This window comes from Sus scrofa, chromosome 12 (genome assembly GCF_054392235.1).
Source record: "Sus scrofa isolate SSC_HxYL_T2T_F1_AM1 chromosome 12, Sscrofa_HxYL_maternal_Yorkshire_Landrace_v2.0, whole genome shotgun sequence".
Lineage (NCBI taxonomy): Eukaryota > Metazoa > Chordata > Mammalia > Artiodactyla > Suidae > Sus > Sus scrofa.
The window spans coordinates 42470466-42488347 of record NC_139394.1 but is presented as its reverse complement, the minus strand read 5'-3'; the positions used below and the strand labels follow the sequence as shown (position 1 = coordinate 42488347).

The 17882-nt window shown below is 49.0% G+C and overlaps 2 protein-coding genes across 13 annotated transcripts in view; both read right to left on the bottom strand.

Moving 5' to 3' along the window:
* Positions 1-164: 164 nt before the first annotated feature.
* On the bottom strand, positions 165-9646 carry DHRS11 (dehydrogenase/reductase 11). 3 transcript variants are annotated; one of them, XM_084982695.1, is made up of 7 exons: positions 9245-9646; positions 6419-6628; positions 3500-3594; positions 1904-2033; positions 1177-1269; positions 928-993; positions 165-820 (listed from the first exon to the last, which is right to left on the bottom strand). In XM_084982695.1, exons 1-7 carry the CDS (start codon positions 9599-9601, stop codon positions 785-787), a joined length of 987 nt encoding a protein of 328 aa, XP_084838821.1. In that variant the 5' UTR covers positions 9602-9646; the 3' UTR covers positions 165-784. The 3 variants fall into 3 exon arrangements, with proteins under 3 accessions (XP_084838821.1, NP_001231461.1, XP_084838822.1); NM_001244532.1 differs by having other exon boundaries at positions 165-803; positions 9245-9510; XM_084982696.1 differs by lacking the exon at positions 6419-6628 and having other exon boundaries at positions 165-803.
* A 2161-nt stretch (positions 9647-11807) lies between these two features.
* Positions 11808-17882, bottom strand: part of GGNBP2 (gametogenetin binding protein 2) — a 36999-nt gene continuing 30924 nt past the window's right edge. For all 10 annotated transcript variants that reach the window (XM_005669023.4, XM_005669026.4, XM_005669025.4 and 7 more), the window contains 5 exons: positions 15833-15980; positions 14619-14744; positions 14374-14522; positions 13511-13759; positions 11808-12458 (listed from right to left, as the gene is read on the bottom strand). In XM_005669023.4, the coding sequence (XP_005669080.2) occupies positions 12255-12458; positions 13511-13759; positions 14374-14522; positions 14619-14744; positions 15833-15980 (876 nt within the window). In that variant the 3' untranslated portion in view covers positions 11808-12254. The remainder of the gene's footprint in view (positions 12459-13510; positions 13760-14373; positions 14523-14618; positions 14745-15832; positions 15981-17882) is intronic.

Here is a 17882-nt window from a genome sequence, read left to right as displayed (position 1 = left end):
GGCACTCCTACCCATTTTCAACACTCAGTCCAAAGGTAACCCACACTCCAGGGGTGATGCCCCCAACCCACCCACCTTCCCACTGTCCTAGAAGAAACTCTGAGACACAAGCATTCCTGATCACAGGAAGGGGGAAGAACTGAGAGATACTTCTGAAGCCAAGGTAGCTTGTTGCGATTTTTCTTTTTTAATGATCACAGTGAAACCCACTCAGGAGGCAGGCCCTGGTATTCCGCTGCCAAAGTCCGAGTGGAGAGAGGACCCCACCAGGGACTGAGAAGCCAAAATTGGGCTGGAGAACTGGGGGGGTGGGGGGTGGGGAGAGAAGCAGTGGTGGGGGCAGTGGGACAGGGAGAGGAGGAACCCGGGAGCCCCGATTACCATTCGGATGGAAGGCGAGGGCTTCCCTCTGCCAGCTCATCCCCGAGGGCCAGGGGATGGGGTCAAGGCGACAGAGAAAAGCCCCACTTGGGGATCCATCCCTTGCTTCAATCCAAGGGGAGAAACCAGAGACAGCAAAGACCAAGGAGCCCAAGAAGGGGACCAAGAATAAGTCAGCAGGTCAAACAATCAGGGACACCACCTCCCTTCCCCAGCCCATTTGACAAGATTATATAAAAACCTCAAGCAAGTTTTCTAGCCCCTGGTGGGGGTGGGGAAAGGACATAGAATCCAAGAGTCCCGAAATCAACACCTAAAACCCAGAGGCGAGTGCCGAGCCGTGAGGGGCGGTGAGGGCAGGAAGAGCTCCTCTCGGGAGACTAGGTCACCTGCTCCGTGGGCCTCATCTGGATGTCCCCGATCTGCGGAAGACACGAGGCTTGAGGAAGCCAGGATGCTCCCCCCACCCCCGAAGGCCTCCCTGCTCTCCTCGTCTGGGGATGGCTGGGCTCCTCCAGGCGGGTGGACAGCCAAGGTCAGACTCACCTGGACGTGTGGTGGGGTGCTGAGGACATAGATGACAGCCTCGGCCACATCCTCAGCTTTGAGACACTGGGAGCACCGGGGGAAAGGGGTGAGAGGCGGACAGAATGGATCCAGGTTCCCTCCCGCCGCTGAGCTCCGCTCCAGCATCCCCACTCCCATCCCCACCTTCCAGGAGGGGCGCTGGACTGGCTAAAGGCCACGCCTCCCCCTGCCCTCGCTTAGGGAACGAGTGGCTTCACTGGGCCCCACCTTCATTTGTTCATAGGCGGCAGCTGCCTTCTCAGGGTTCTTGTCATGGAGTTTGAAGGCGAACTGTGTCTCCACGACTCCTGGAGAGATGCACTGGGCCAACAGAGAGAGCCTGCTCAGGACCGGAACCTCCAACAGAGGCCGGGTCTTGGGGAGGTTGCAGGAGAGGGGTGGAGGCTACAGGGTCCCAGCGTCACAGTGATGGCTGCCTGATGTCCAGCAGCCACCTCCTCCCTCCAAGGCTGCCCCTGGGGAGGATCAGAAGGATTCCTACCATCTACGGAGCCAACGCCATGAGCCAGGTAACTGTTCTACAAAGTGGTGTCCCTTAAAACCTCATGACCTCATAGGTGTTAACATCCCCATTTTACAGATGAGGAGACTGAAGCTTGGGGAGGCTGAGCAAGTCACCCAAGGTCATGCAGCCTTCAAGGGAAGAGCCCAGGGTCCCGCTTTCCAGCCGCGGTTTCCCACCATCCCCTGCTTTTTCCCACGCTCCGTCTCACCCCGCCCTGTTCCTTTCAGGTTGGCCCCCTCCCTCACACGTGAGGGTCAGAGAAATGCAGGAACTCAGGTACTGAGCAGGGCCACGAAGTAGCAGCAGAGCCCAGGAGATCGGTGCCCAGTGCACCCCCAGCTCTAGGCAGCACACCAGGGCCATGGGCTCCCCGGGCAGTGAGGAGGGCCTGAGCCTCCTTGTTCCCAGCGGGCCCAGGCCAAGCCTCACCGTGGCTCGGATGTGGGTCTGGGCCTCCCGAAGCTCTTGCCTCAGGCCCTCTGTCAGCGCAGTGACGGCATACTTGGTAGCACTATAGAAATGGGCCACGGACTGGGGTACCACTCGGTGGCCAGACATGCTGGGGAGAGGGAAGGAAGGGGAGAGACGAGAGTGAAGTGGTGTCTCCTGCTGTACTAGTCAACCCCACCCCCAGATGGCTTCTCTTTCTTTTTCTTTTTTCTTTTTTTGCTTTTTAGGGCCACACCCATGACATATGGAGGTCCCCAGGCTAGGGGTCTAATCAGAGCTACAGCTGCTAGTTACGCCAGAGCCACAGCAACACAGGATCCGAGCAGTGTCTTTGACCTACACCACAGCTCACGGCAATGCTGGATCCTTAACCCACTGAGCAAGGCCAGGGACTGAACCCACAACCTCATGGTTCCTAGTCAGGTTCCTAACCTGCAAATCCACAATGGGAACTCCCCCAGATGCCTTCTAAACGGGGCCTCCAGCGGCCATCGTCACAGCAACTAATCTAGCTTCTGTAATTCAAGCAGCTCCCGTGAGCCCTACTCTTCCTAGAAGTCCTCCCATCGCCGACCACAGAATTCACTCTCCAGTTCCTGCGGGCTGGTAGCTCTCTCGATTTCATCTGTGTTCACTGATGTTCTACTGGGAGATCTGTGGGAGCAGAGGTCACATCTCTGGGGGCTCCTCTGGGACAGAGACTGTGTGGTCTTTGTGCCAGGAGGTGAGGTTCATGCCACGGCCTGAGGGATGGAGAACCTCAGTCCCAGGAGAGCCCCCAGGCTTCAAAGAGAAGGGGCTGAGGAGTTCCCGTTGTGGCGCAGTGGTTAATGAATCCGACTAGGACCCATGAGGTTGCAGGTTCGATCCCTGGCCTTGCTCAGTGGGTTAAAGATCCGGCGTTGCCGTGAGCTGTGGTGTAGGTCGCAGACACGGCTCGGATCCCGCGTTGCTGTGGCTCTGGCGTAGGCCGGTGGCTACAGCTCTGATTGGACCCCTAGCCTGGGAACCTCCATATGCCGTGGGAGCGGCCTGAGAAATGGCAAAAAGACAAAAAAAAAAAAAAAAAAAGAAAAGAGAGAGAGAGAGAGAGAAGGGGCTGAGCTAGTCCTTCCACAGTGAGGGGTGGCATTTGACACATACTCCTCTTCCCCTCACCCTGATGGAGCCATGTGAGTATTAACTGGGTGTTAAATCCTCATTTTACCACCAAGGAAGCTGAGCTCCAGAGAGGGCAAATGGGGGGTTCCCACTGGGGCTCAGTGGAAACAAACCCAACTAGTATCCATGAGGGCTCTGCTCAGTGGGTTAAGGATCCCCAGTTGCCATGAGCTGTGGTGTAGGTCGCAGACGAGGCTCGGACCCTGTGTTGCTGTGGCTGTGGTGTAGGCTGGCAGCTGCAGCTCCCATGAGACCCCTAGCCTGGGACCTTCCATATGCCACCGGGCGTGGCACTAAAAAGCAGAAAATCAAACCAAACCAAACCAAAGAGGCAAATGAACCGCAGCAGATCCCCCAGCGGGGAGGGTGCATGGGGATCCAAGCGGAGCTCCGGCCCTCGAGCACCTGCCTCACCTGTTGATGTTAATGATGTGCCCATCATCCACCTTGCGCTCCCTCATGGACTGGTAGGCTTCCCGGGTGCAGATGCTGAGGGCCAGCACGTTCACCTGCGGGCGGGGGGAGCAATGGGGTGTCTGCAGCTTGGGCCCATCTGAGCAGACGATGGAGCCACAGAGCACCCAGGGGTGGGGGTGGGGGGGGGCATCCCCAACAGGGTCCAGGTCCTACCAGAGACCAAAGATGAGGTGCCCCTCCCGTAAAGCGACCAGGCCCAGGTGACGGCAGAGGCAGCTCGGCTCCCTGGGTGACGCCCCCAAGTTCCTGCAAGTAGGAACAGGAACCCCACAAACCCACCCAGGACCCGGGAGCCCTTCCTGGATCTCTTCTGCAAACAGTAGAAGCTCTGCCTTAAGGAACCGTCTTCTTTTCTTCCCCAAATGCCCTACTTTTCTCTGGGACAGAGTCACTGGCCCTGCTTTCTCCTAAACAGCCTAAAATGCCTTTAAAAAAAAAAAAAAATCCCTTCCTTCAAGCACAGACCCTAGCCTCCCCTCACCTTACCCAGCTACTCTCTGCGATTTCTGTCTCCTCCCCTGCAGTGGAGAGAAGGCCTGACCTCTGCCCTGCCACGTCTTCCTTTGACCTCTGTTCCAGCTCTAAAGATGAGGCACAGCAACTCTTTACAGGGTGTCTGAAGGATGGCAAGGGACCTCCTAAAGGCAGGGGGGCTTCCTGCCTCCCCTGGCCCCGCCCACTCCTGCTTGCTCTGGCAGAGGTGACCCCAGAGCCCCGGCCTGAAGAAGTGTCTCTGCTCTAAAGCTCCAGTCCAGCCCCACCCCTTAGGGAGCAGCTGAGATAAAGCTTTCAGCAGGTCTGCATGTCTCTCCTCCGGGGAAGAGAGGAGACCAGCCAGGAGATTAGATGTTTCGCTTTATCGGTGTCACTGCCAGGCATCGGGACAGAACACCCTCGGTGTGAACCTGCCCGCTGCAGTGTTCACGGCAGAAGGACACAGGAGGTTTCCTGTCCTGCTGCTGGTCCTCTTAACAATGTGGGTTTGTGGGGCAGAGAACTCAGCTCCTGGGGACAGATGGATCAACTAGGAGAAATAGGAGCTCCCATTGTGGCTCATGGGGTTAAGAACCCGACACAGTGTCCAGGAGGATGAGGGTTCGATCCCTGGCCTCGTTCAGTGGATCGGGGATCTGGCGTTGCCGTGAGCTGTGGTGTAGGTCGCAGTCGTGGCTCAGATCCCATGTTGCTGCAGCTGTGGCGTAGGCTGGTAGCTGCAGCTCCAATTCGACCCCTAGCCTGGGAACCTCCATATGCTGCAGGTGTGGCCATAAAAAGAAAAGAAAAGAAAAAAAAAAAAAAGTAGGATAAACAGATCTCCTAGGTCTGGGGATCAGGGGCGGGAGTGGAGAAGATGCCTCAGAAGCTGATCCTATCAGAATTACCTAATGTTCAAGCTGAAAAAGGGTCTTAAGGGTTTCTTACATGTGCCTCACTTTACAGATGGGCAAGCTGAGGTCTCCAGGTTGAGACCCGCTGACTGCAGCTAAGGACCACCACTCGGATCTCCCGGAAGTATTTCCGAGGGCAAAGGGCAGTGCTTCATTCCCCCGTTCATTGTTTCTATGTTCACTGTTCACTTCCGGGGCAAGCACCTGTCGGTGCTAAATCTCTTGTGAGCAGATGTGAAAAGGATTGCAGGGAAAGAAGCATCCTGATTACACACTGTGCTTTTGACTTCTCAGAATATTTTCTTTTCTTTCTTTCTTCTTTTTTTTTTTTTTCCCTAGGGCCTCACCTGTGGCATACGGAGGTTCCCAGGCTAGGGGTCGAATCAGAGCTACAGCTGCTGGTCTACACCACAGCAACGCCAGATCCAAGCTGCGGCTGCGACCTACACCACAGCTCAAGGCAACGCTGGATCCTTAACCCACTGAGTGAGACCAGGGTTCGAACCCGCAACTTCACGGTTCCTAGTTGGATTTATTTCCACAGCGCCATGAAGGGAACTCCCAGAACATTTTCATACCCTCATACCGCTCCGTGATACAGTCCAGAAGTTGAAAACCCACGTCCTGAAGGCTGTGTGGGCCCCACGTGGTTTCAAAAACATTTTCAAATCCCTTTCCAACATGTATTGGAAGGTTTCATTCATTCAAAAAATAAGTATGGACATTATCAAATACCTATTGATAGCAGACTGAGGCTCTAACAGAGACAAAAATCTTGCCCTCTTGGAGCTGAAGCTCTGGAGAACGGGAGGGGTAGGGCCCCACATGAAAATCTAGCCTCCCCGCTGCTCTCAGAGAAGCCTTAAGATCTGGCCACACTGGGCCTACGCTGCAGTGGTGGCCACCCCCCCACCCCTCCGACCCTGCGCATGGCCATGAACTTTCGCATGTGAACCACCTCACTCATTTATGTACTGACCTGGCCCCAGGGGATGCTGGAGTTTGTGACCCCAGGTACTGATGGACTAGGTGTGCTCATCCCAATTAAACATGACAAGACAGAAGCTCAGAGAGTTAACTCCCCGCCTGAAGCCACTCAGTTACTGGCAGCGGCTGAGCAAGATCATCCTGTCCCGTCTCTCGCTCCCTTTTCTTCCCATAAGACCATGTTCCCAAACACTCAGGACAGTGCTGCCACTTGGGGACCCTCAACAGACAACAGTTCTCTCCCCAGCCCATCTCTCCTCCAAGAGAAGGAAAGCAGCCTAGACTTTAAGAACTGCCCCCAAGGGCTCAAAGGAAAGAAGAATGGCATAGTTACGCGCCCTCTGGTAGGAACCCGAAGGCCCCTCTCCCGAGATGTCTGTCCCCAGCCGCCACCCCCGACCCCACCCCACCCCACCGAGGTTCACAATCCTCGGGCTCCCCACTCTGTTCCCACCCCCCGCCCCAGGCCTGCAGCCCTTACATTGAACATGTCCTTCCAACCGCTGGTGCTGCCTGAGAGCAGGCTGTCGGGCCGGGCCAAGCCCGCGTTGTTGATGCAGATGTCTACACCGCTGTGTTGAGAGCGGATGGCCGAGAACATGGAGAGGATGTCCTCCTCATTGGACAGGTCACATTTGTAGGGGATCAAAGTCCCGGGGTAGCCTGCACTCTTACACTCGGCGGCCAGCTCCTATGGAACCCAACAGGGGTCTAACTGGGGTGAACCGCTCCTTCCACACCTCCCCACCCAGAGAAACTTCCCTCCAAGGTCACCGCTCATAGAACTCCTGGCTTTGGCGGCCACCTTGTGGCTACCAAGATGTGGGGACTGCCCATCCCCAAAGCTTGTCCTCTTTGGTCAAAGTCTTCAGTTCTAAGAAGGAAGAAGGGCTGGGGCTCCGCGTGGGTCAGGGAAGGGGCCCAGGGGTCCCGGGAATGGAGTGATCTCTCTTCTCTGACTCTCTCCCAACAAGAACCCCACCTCTGAGCTTAGGTGAGACGCAAGCCTCACCCCACCCCAAGCTTCTTCCACCAGTGCTGAGTCACTGAGCTGGTTACATCATGGCCTCAATCCTCTTCTCTCCCATCACCCCATCCTATCTCTCCCAGAAGGGTTTTGACCTAGACTATCGCACTCCCTTCACAAATTGCCACCAGTTGGCTCAAGGGCCTCACACCTGCTTTTCAGTGGAGCACACCTGCCAATCTCCCGTTGCCCCACCATAGAAAGGGTCAGGAAGTTGGGACAGAGTCTTTCTCTCTGACCCATGATGCACCATTTTCCGGCCCAAAGTCTCTCTGGAGACCATGAGCCAAGTCAGGTGGCAGGAGACACTGGGCAGCCCATGTGCATTACCAGGGCCCTCAAGACACTGAGGATCCCAGAGAGAGATCTGAGAAAACAGGGCTCCTGGGAGAGGGCTTGAGGGAGGCTGCTATTTAGAAGCAGGAACAAACTACGTGGTAGCCTTGGAGGCCAGTGACTGGGCACCTGAGCCTCGCGAAGGTCCCTTTGTACATGTGTGCGAGGGAGGGGGCTGGCGGGTGCAGGGTGCCCCTAGGGGAAGGCCAGCCTGGCCAGCTGCCCTGGAACTCCTTCCTTCCCCCCAAACCAAGCTGGATTAGGTGACCCAGGAAATTCTCTGCTTTAATTTTCCAAGAGTTTAAGAGGGGGTCCTCTGGGACTCAGAAGGCCCCCTTCACTGGATTTCACCGACTCATGACCATCTCAGGAAATCAATGAATGAATGATTCAACCAATTAAGAAAAAAGCAGGCTGTGGGCGAGGAAGCCTGGAATTCTTCCCTCCCCTGGCATGCAATGTCTCCCTTCCTCCTCCAGATTCAAAGCCCTGCAGGAGAGCCAGAATGGAGGGACTGAGAGTACACTTCTCCCTGTCACTGCCTTCTCATGGCAGTGTCCCCACCTGTCCACCCTCTCTCCTCAAAAATGACCTGAAATCAAGTCAGTCCCCTCACAGCAGAGGCTTTCTCCCCTCATTAAAGGAGTCATCCTGGGGCTGAGTGATCGGCCTGGGGATCATCTTGGGCTCAGGGACCCCTTTCCCGGCTAGTGTGGGATAGGGGAGCAGGAAGAGAAGGCAAGAGTGGCTTAAGCATTAGGGAAGCCAGGGGTCTAATCCCTGGCCTGATCCTCTAAATGGGGAGCTGGGCCCTGAGCACCTCAGAATAGGAGAAAGGGAGGGGCAGAGTGGGGCACAGCCAGGTGACCTTGGGACTATCTAGGAGGCTATAAAGTGTACCTTTGGTCAGCAGCAGGGGAGGGGACAGTCCTCCTTCCTGTACACCTTCCCACTCTCCCCCCACCCAGGCCTCTCCCTGCCCAGGGACTTTGAGCAAAGGTGGCGATGAAGCTAAGCCCCAGCCCACACCCTGAGAGGAGGTCTTGCCAAGGGCAAATCCAAAGTGATCCTCCGATGGAGATTTCTCGCCTTCTTCTTCTCTGCTTTGTTTCATTTTGGTCTGAACTCTTATTGCTCACAACTCTTGGGGCTCCCAACCCGTGTTAAGAGGAAAACCACAAGTTTCAGTTCCACATTGCTTTATCCCCTCTGAACTCACATGTTCAGTGCCCTATTTCACCTATTCAGTCCTATCTAGGACAGTGAAATTGAAGAAGGGTCTACCTAAGGATATCCCATTCATTCCTAATGTGCATTGGGTAGGGGTTAACCTTCACATTTGGGGGAGGGGGGGAAGGGGCAGGGGGCTGAGCCTCTTCAGAAAAGCTCCACTCCTTCCTCAGTCCTAGGTGAAAAATGAATAAGATCAAAAAAACCTCTAACTTCTGCTCATCTGGCTGGCTAGCCACCTGGCTTGGCTTTGTGGACTAGATCTGAAGCGCAGAGGAAGCAATCCAGGAGCCAACTTAGCCACTAAGGCCAGAAAGCTTTCTTTGCTTCTCCCTGGCTGCCTAGCTAGCCTCTGACCTCTGGTTTCTTTCTTCAGCCAACCTCCGCAGGCAGGTAGAGGAGAAGGAAAAAGATGGCAGGGAGTCAGAGATTTGTTATACCGAGTAGAGGCTGTCAGGAGAAAAGGTTCCTTAAAAGAGGGGACTTTAAAAAGCGAAGATGGAGTCCTGCCGCGAGAGATCCAAAAAGCCTCCCCTATTAGGCATCATCCATTTCGCCAGCTTCTGAGCCCGCTGCAAGTGGCCCTGAGGTGGCCGGCAAGTGAAGGCAGCATGACAGTCTAGCTCCGGCCACTCCCCACCCCCGACCTGGACCCTGGCCCAGCGGAAAAGACGCTGGGCCCAGAGGGCGACTCGCTCCCCATCTGGGGCTTACCTCGATGTTGCCCACGGTGCGGGCACAACCCACCACCTTCAGTCCGTGCTGGACCAGGGCCCGGGCCACGGCCGCGCCGATGCCCCCCGAGGCTCCTGTCACCAGTGCCAGTCGGCCACGCCACCGCTCCATGCCAGCCCAGGTCAGGGTCCCGAGCCGCCCTCCCACCTCGCTCGGGGAGCTGGGCACTTGGATCGCGGAGCTCCGCCCCACGTCACTGGGGCCCGGCCGCTCTCTGGTCACCAACGCGGAACCCGCCGCCAGCCTGGTCCCGTCGTAGCTCCGCCGGGAGCTGCTGCCACTCCCACTGGCCTCCGCCCCCGGCTCCACCCTCCGACCCTCGGCAATCGGCCACATCCCGCCCGTAGAACGACCGCCGCCTGGCCGCCCCACCCCTGAACCAGCCGCGCGGGCGCAGCCCCGCCCCTTCCTGCCCCGCCCCTTCCAGGAAACCGCTTCCCGCAGGCGGGGCGGGGCCTGGCCTGAGGGGCGTGGAAATTTGCAGTCCGGCTAGTCTGGTGACCTCTCTCACCCTTTGCGGTAGGGTGATGAGGTTTACCGAGGATTGCACCAGGCCCTAGAACGCACGTACTCTTGCTTCCTGCTCTGTTTTCCCAGTTCCTGACCTCTAAAACCAAGAAGAGAAATTAAGGGCAAATAAAATGACTCCAACACCCACCTAAACCAGCCGGTGGCTAATAGGAAGGATTTAGCCCAGAAAAGGCTGTATCTCACCTATCAACGCTGAGTGACCTTGGGAGAGACTTCCAACCCTATCTGATCCCTCGGCCCTTACTAAACAAGGAAAACTTGCTGAAAAATGCAAACACAATGGATTAGCAATGAGATCCTGCTGTGTAGCACTGGGAACTATGTCCAGTCACTTATGAGGGAGTATGATAATGTGCGAAAATAGAATGTATACATGTATGTGTAACTGGGTCACCATGCTGTACAGTAGAAAAAAAAATTATATTGGGGAGATAACTAAAAAATAATAAAATTAAAAAAAAAAAAAGGAAACACCCCCAAGTACACATGTACTGAGGGAACTGTATCCCTAAGAGCCCAGTCTCCAACTTCCCTAAGCCCTCCCACTCCCAGTGGAGCAAATACATCTCCAAGTGTAGCAAAGATTAAAGCGATAGCTAACATTTATTCAGAGCTTACCGTGTGACAGGCACTTTTAAGCACTTTAAATATATTAATATGCACAAAACCACATGAGATAGTACCTATTAACCTCTTCATTTTGCAAAATAACTACCGAGTCAGAGTTGAAACCTAGCTTGGACAGCAACCAGACCAGTATCAGGCCAGGGGGTGTGCTTCTAAACTGCCTTTACTCAGTTTTCCCTTTTGTCTCTTAAGTTGTTGGTTCTGTTCAAAGTAGAACCGCTAAGGATATTCCATCAAAGCACTGAAAACTGCCTCACTTCTGCATTCTTCATATAGCCATCCTTCCAAAGAGAAAACTTCTCTGCTGAATAAGCAGTCATCGTGGCTGGTTTATTCATTCAACAAGCACTCCTGTGTTTGGTTGTAAGCACAAAGACCGAAGCAAAACAAAACCAACCCTTGCTTAATTTAGGGATCTCTAACTGCAACAGAACGTGGAGAGGGGATCGGGCTCAGAGCCAAGGGTGGTGGGAGACCCTTGCTCATTTTCTATGGATTTCAGGATGGAAGCAAACAAGGGTCAGAAAGAAATGACTCATTTTATCTCTGCCTCAATCCCTATACATTTTGATTTGAACAGACAACTCAGGAGGTGGATCCAAAAAAATGCCACTGACTACAAAAATTAAATCTCACTAAGCTTCTGACCACATGAAATCTGATTAAGTGGTACAAAGTCCATAAAATTCATTCCATCCCCACTGCACAGAGCTATCGACTGTCCTGCTGCTTGTTTGCTGCCCACCAAGTATTATCAACACACAGACATAAAGCTCTAACTTAAGCACATGTGTTTACTGAACTACTGACTCAACCTTTTAAATGGCAGCCAAATGCTACTCCTAAGAGACTCTCTCCTTCAGTACTCGGACAGCTTGTGAAAGCAGTAAACTGTAATGCCAGAGTGACTTTATTGTTGGAAACGAGATAAGGAACAGGCACTTACATGGCCCACAGTGTGGTGAGCTCTCAGTGCAGCCTTCTGCTCCCAGTTCTCTACACGCTGAGTAATTACTTATCAGGGAATCCTTGACTCTGCCAAGTTTTATTTTCATTCTTCTAGTTCAATATGAACCTCTGAATTTAAGGTGCTTTGTGTTAAGTATCAGGGAACTTTTAATAATAGCAATTATAAGTCTCATGAGGAAGTAAGATGCTAGCCAGGATTTAAAGGTATTGCAGCAAATTTTTTCTTTCAAACACCTGGAAACTGCTTCTCTTGGTTGTCAACTCTGATTAAGGGAAGAATTTTGTCTTCAATAAGCTGTACCTCTCTCTCTTCATTGGCTCTTCACCCTCTCTAACACTGACATTGGCCAGCACCAGGACCACAGGTGGCAAATTAAAATACTGCCACACATTAAGCAGAAACATGTACACCAAATTTTACTATGCATATTAATAAATATTCTTTATTTTAAATTTTGCACATTGCGCTTTAACATTACATCCAAACATTTCGCAAGTGGATGTCTACTTTGTAAAACCATATATTCAGCTCATTGTCATTTCTGTACAGAAGTATAAGTACAACATTACTTTTTGCCACTAAGTTGCTTTTTAGCAAGTCTCACAGGAAGAGAAACATTTAATGAAAAGAGATGGCTTAAATCATACGGCAGGCCTGCGCAGCCACACAACTAAAGACACAAGCCTGAAGAAAGAACAAACTAATGAGGTTACCTCCACCGTCTCCCCAAACAAGAAAGAATCACATTGATTTAAGATAAAATTTTGCCATAAGTCACTAAATTAAGAGTTTTTTTTTTGAAAGAGAAGGCGCAGTAGTCATCTTGAGTGTTTCATTGAAAGACAGAGCTATTTTATTTATTTAATTTGCTCCAGCCGTTGTCAACCAGCCACTACAAATGGGCCTCTTGTGATCATTTAAGCGGCAGTATTTATTAAATTTCTCCTTCAGATGCTGTCGGTATTGTTCTCTATTGCTGTAGAAAGACTGGTTATTAGCCATAAATGACTGTATTTCATCTTGTGAGATAAAGATTTCCTCATCTGAAGTACATTCAGACTCATCCTGCAAATTAAAGCAGTGGTTAAGACTATGACAAATTAAGAATGCAAAACGCTGTGCTGATGGAGGACAGCCAGAAATTAGTCTACCTTTTAGTTTCAATTCAGTCATATCAAGTCTTTAACTGGGATGTTTAAAGGATAAGTATACTGGCATTCTGTCTCAGAAAGTACTAAGTTAAGAATAAAATGCAACTCAACTTGCATTTGTCCTAGAAGCATACAAGCAGACTGCCAACACACCTTAGCCTTAAACAGTGAGAGATGGTTACAACTAGCTACTACATTTTAAATGACCAGACTTAACTCTGGCTGGTTCTATGTTGAAACTCTCATCTCTACAAATTAGGTTAAAAAAACAAAAAACAAATTAAGTAAAATATAATTTTTTTAACTTGTCAAGTAAGTCACACAGTACAACCAGTAAACTTTACAACCATATGAAAAAAAAAAAAAAAAAAACTAGTATTCTAAGGATTTGGCTCCCTAGGTATTCTGTAATGACTCCTGAAAAGAAACTACCCTTCTACTTCCTTGCTCCTCCTCCAAGTCCCACATAAACTACACACTGAGGGCCTCGGAATCAGGAATAATTCATCTAAAGTATGAAGATTTAGAGCCGAGTATAAAAGATTTTCCAAGTTCAGTTATGCTTTTATCCTACAAAACACCTAAAGGAAGTAACCTGGCAAGTGGGCTCTAGTTCAGCTTCTATATTCTTTCCTGGTCTGAAAAGGGTGGCTACCATAAATTACCATTTTGAAAGGCAATTTGCTCAGGATAACCCTCGTCAAGGAGTCAGACTCTTGGACATAATGCTAACTCTATCCCCTTCCCTCAACCTGTCTCTTCTACCTTTGAGACAAAGGAGGATAAGGAAATGTGCTCCAGAGCAGTTATACAAACCATAAGTGGAAGAACAGCAATGAAGTCACCAAGAACTAATGAATTACTATTAATTTCTTAAAAGCCTCCTCCCATCCCCAACTTCATCCCCTCCCACATCTACCCTGTGAGCAATCAGTTATCCACAAAAATGTATCATGGCTTACTTACAAGGAGTTCAACTAAGCTCTTGGCACCTTTTCCAGAATCAGGACCAAACGACGTTTCTGTAGGTTCTGCAAACTGTGGTACGTTTTTCCTATGCTCAAACCAAGGGAGTGGCTGCCCACCCTTTTCAGAGCTGCAACAGCTTTCAGGATGTGCATCTTTGGTCTTGTCGCGGTGAAACACTGTGTGCATGGTATTTCCTGAGGTCTCTCGATTACCTGGATCTGTAATACAGCCTCCAAGCTTTTGGATCTGAAATCACAACAAAAGGATTTCACAGTAAAAAGACAAGAAATAATAGTGATTACTATTGTATACAGGAAAAAAAAAAAAAAAAAAAAATGCCCTGACAGAGTGTTAAGGAATACAGTGTGTTAAGGAATACTGAATGAGAGCAACAGCAGGCAGATACGAGGCACTTACTGCACACCAAACACCATGCTAATACATCAATATAATCTCACTTCATCTTCACAGAACCTAATCTGATAGGGACTATTATCTCCATTTTACAGATGGAAAAGCAGTTCAAGCAAACTGCTCAGATTAAGATTACACAGCTTACAGAGTTCCCGATCGTGGCTCAGTGGTTAACGAATATGACTAGGAATGATGAGGTTGCGGGTTTGATCCCTGGCCTTGCTCAGTAGGTCAGCAATCGGGCCTTGCCATGAGCTGTGGTGTAGGTCAAAGACATGGCTCGGATCTCCTGTTGCTGTGGCTGTGGCATAGGCTGGCAGCTGTAGCTGTGCTTTGACCCCTAGCCTGGGAACCTCCATATGCCTTAGGTGTGGCCCTAAAAGAGCAAAAAATAAATAATTAAATAATTAAATAAATAAATAGAAATTCCAAGTTGTGAGACTTACGTGTTCATCACATTTCAACATCTTGCTTTTCTTTTTCTTCTTTTTATTTTTTCCTTTGGTGTTGTTCTCTTCAGAATTTGCCCAACATTCAACACAACTATCGCCATCATCCTCTTTGTCTTCACAGTGATGAACACAGGAATCATCACCTGCAGAAATCAATACTCTTATTTATGTGCTTAAAGAAGCCATGTAGCAGAAATAATTGCTACATTATTTGAATTGCAAGTTCAACCTGAACCTACCGTGTTCGTCATGATTACAAATGCCTTCAGTGCAGGCAACATCCGAACCCTCTCGAGAACCTGTTTCACTCCCTTCCATGCTAGATGAATAGCCACAATCACTACCATTACAGTGTGGAGATAAGCCTGAGAATAAATCGAGTGAGAGTTACAATTAACATGCGAATAAATATATTAAGACAAAGAATGAACCAACTGGTGACCACAAAAAAAAAATTTCAAAATTGATGGTCTACTTACTGAAAGTAACAAGTATATTAAATAACAAAAAATTTTATTATGGTTTTACAGTTTTTTATTTTGTTATTATTTAACAAATCAAACACCATATAGAACAAGGAAATACTAAGTGTCTGACTAAATTATATGATATTCTTGGGGCTATAAAGTAGTTTCTAAATTCTAGGTTACAGCATCTCTAAAAGCTCTTATAGGAGGAGTTCCTGTTGTGGCTAGGCGGCAATGAACCTGACTAGTATCCATGAGGATGCGGGTTCGATCCCTGGCCTCGCTCAGTGGGTTAAGGATCCAGCGTTGCCATGAGCTGCACAGTAAGTCGCAGATTCGGCTCAGATCTGGTGTTGCTGTGGCTGTGGTGTCGACCGGCAGCTGCAGCTCAAATTGGACCCCTAACCTAGGAACTTTCATATGCCATAGGTGCAGCCCTAAAAAGAAAAGTAAATAAATAATACATAAATAAACGCTTATTTATTTTTGTCTTTTTAGGGCCACACTCGTGGCATATGGAGGTTCCCAGGCTAGGGGTCAAATCAGAGCTATAGCCACTGGCCTGTGCCACAGCCACAGCAACTTGGGATCTGAGCCGTATCGGCAACCTGCACCACAGCTCACAGCAATGCTGGATCCTTAACCCACTGAGTGAGGCCAGGAATCAAATCTGCATCCTCATGGATGCTAGTCAGATTCATTTCCACTGAGCCACGACAGGAACTCCCAAAGCACTTGTATTTAAAATAAAGAAAGGAGTTCTCATTGTGGCACAATGAGATTGACAGTACCTCTACATGCCAGGTTCGATCCCTAGCCTGGCACAGTGGGTTAAAAGATCCAGCATTGCCACAGTGGCGGGAGAGGTCACAACTGTGGTTTGGATCTCATCCCTGGCCTGGAAACTCCATATACTGTGGGCAGCCAAAAAATTTAAAAAAAAAAAGAATAAACTTGAGTTAATTTTTTTAAGACCATTTACTTACCTTTCTTTATTTTAGGGGACCCCAAGAGATTGCCACTGCTAGGACAGGTACATGATGTATTTTCATTGGTAACAATTACTTCTACACAACTATTGCCATCTTCAGTGCTGCCACAGGCTTTGCAGCTGTTTTCTATGAAGTCTGTTTCCTTTAAGGATCCAAAATTAAGAGACAGTAAAAAGCTTTACCTTCACAATGGCTGTATTTTAATTTCTTTATTAACATAATCAATTAGACAGGAGTTCTGAGGTTAAAAATGAAGGAAAAAAAAAACTATTTTCATGAAAAATCACGAATTCACTTCAAAACAAAGAACCAACTAAAAGTAAGTTAAGATTTAATGGTAGGAGTTCCCGTCGTGGCACAGTGGTTAACGAATCCGACTAGGAACCATGAGGTTGCGGGTTCGATCCCTGCCCTTGCTCAGTGGGTTAACAATCTGGCGTTGCCGTGAGCTGTGGTGTAGGCCACAGACGCGGCTCGGATCCCACGTTGCTATGGCTCTGGCGTAGGCTGGTGGCTACAGCTCCGATTAGACCCCAAGCCTGGGAACCTCCATATGCCGCGGGAGCGACCCAAGAAATGGCAAAAAGACAAAAAGACCAAAAAAAAAAAGATTTAATGTTATCGGGGACATCTAGAGTCACAGTTCTCTGAGTGTGGTCTGCTGACTCCAGGGGTTCCCTAGGTCAAAATCATCTTCAACCTAATACTGACATGTGATTTGCCTTTCTCACTGTCTTGACACTTACCAAATCAAAGGCAACCAAAGTGTGTACTAATAGTCACCATATTCGTCACTTGTCAAGCTCTCTCATCAGGAAATAAATAAATAAATAAAAGGATATTTCACTTATGAATGTCTTTGATGAAGCAGTAAAAATATTACTTTTGTTAAATACCAACTCATGGAGAAAAGGTCTTTTTTATTATGTGTACATTTCTTTTTTTAGGGCTGCAACCACGGGCATATGGAAATTCCCAGACTAGGGGTCAAATTGGAGCTGCAGCTGCTGGCCTACACCACAGCCACAGCAAGACCAGATCCAAGCCTCATCTGAGACCTACACTGCAGCTCGAGACAACACTGGATCCTTAATCCACTGAGTTGGGCCAGGGATCGAACCTGCATCCTCATGGATACTAGTTGGGTTCGTTAGAGCTGAGCCACAACAGGAAATCCAGAGAAGAGGTCTTTTTATTAGTCTGTGACAAATAAGAATGCTGAAAGTACTTTTGCTACATACCAATATATAATGGTTGTCTCAAGGAAATACTCGTGCAACTGTTTGAATTGCAAGCTAAACTAGCTGCTTTTCCTAGAACATCAATTTCATTTGAATGAAAGAATGAGAGACAAACTATGGTTATTCAGATTTGGATATTTAAAAGGCATTTTCTCATAAATGAATGAAGTCAGCCCATCTCTTTAAAGGAAGAAAATGGATAGTATTTGTCATCACTGATTAAGATGCAAACTTTCAAACTACAATCAGAATTTTGAAAACTTACATATACAAACACAATGAGGTTGAAGACCCTCAGTGCTTCTGATGAGATCAGTAATAGCTTTAACATGATTATCTGATATTCTATAATGAAATGGGAAGATCTGCATAAATCAGTGAACCATTATCTTTCGAATGAACAAAGCCTCATGTTACAGAATCATGCATGAATAAAATCTATTCAAAGCACCAAGAGAGACCAACAGATTTTAACTTAAGAGTATGAACAGGTCATTGACAAGGTGTCAGGTTCCACACTGCAACTAATCTTTTAAAAAACTACCACCTGTCAAGTTACAATGCCAAAGAAGAATAGGTTTATATTAAAATACTCCTCCCTTTTCTATACACACACACACACACACACACACATATATATACACACACACATATATATGTATATATATCTGTGTGAGGTCAGACTTTCTTCGTCCTATCTTTAACCAAGCAACATATGCAAAAAGACTGAATAGAGAAGGAGATATGAGAATCTACTTCTTTTTAGGCCAAATATTAAAGAGATTTGCAACAATATAAAATAA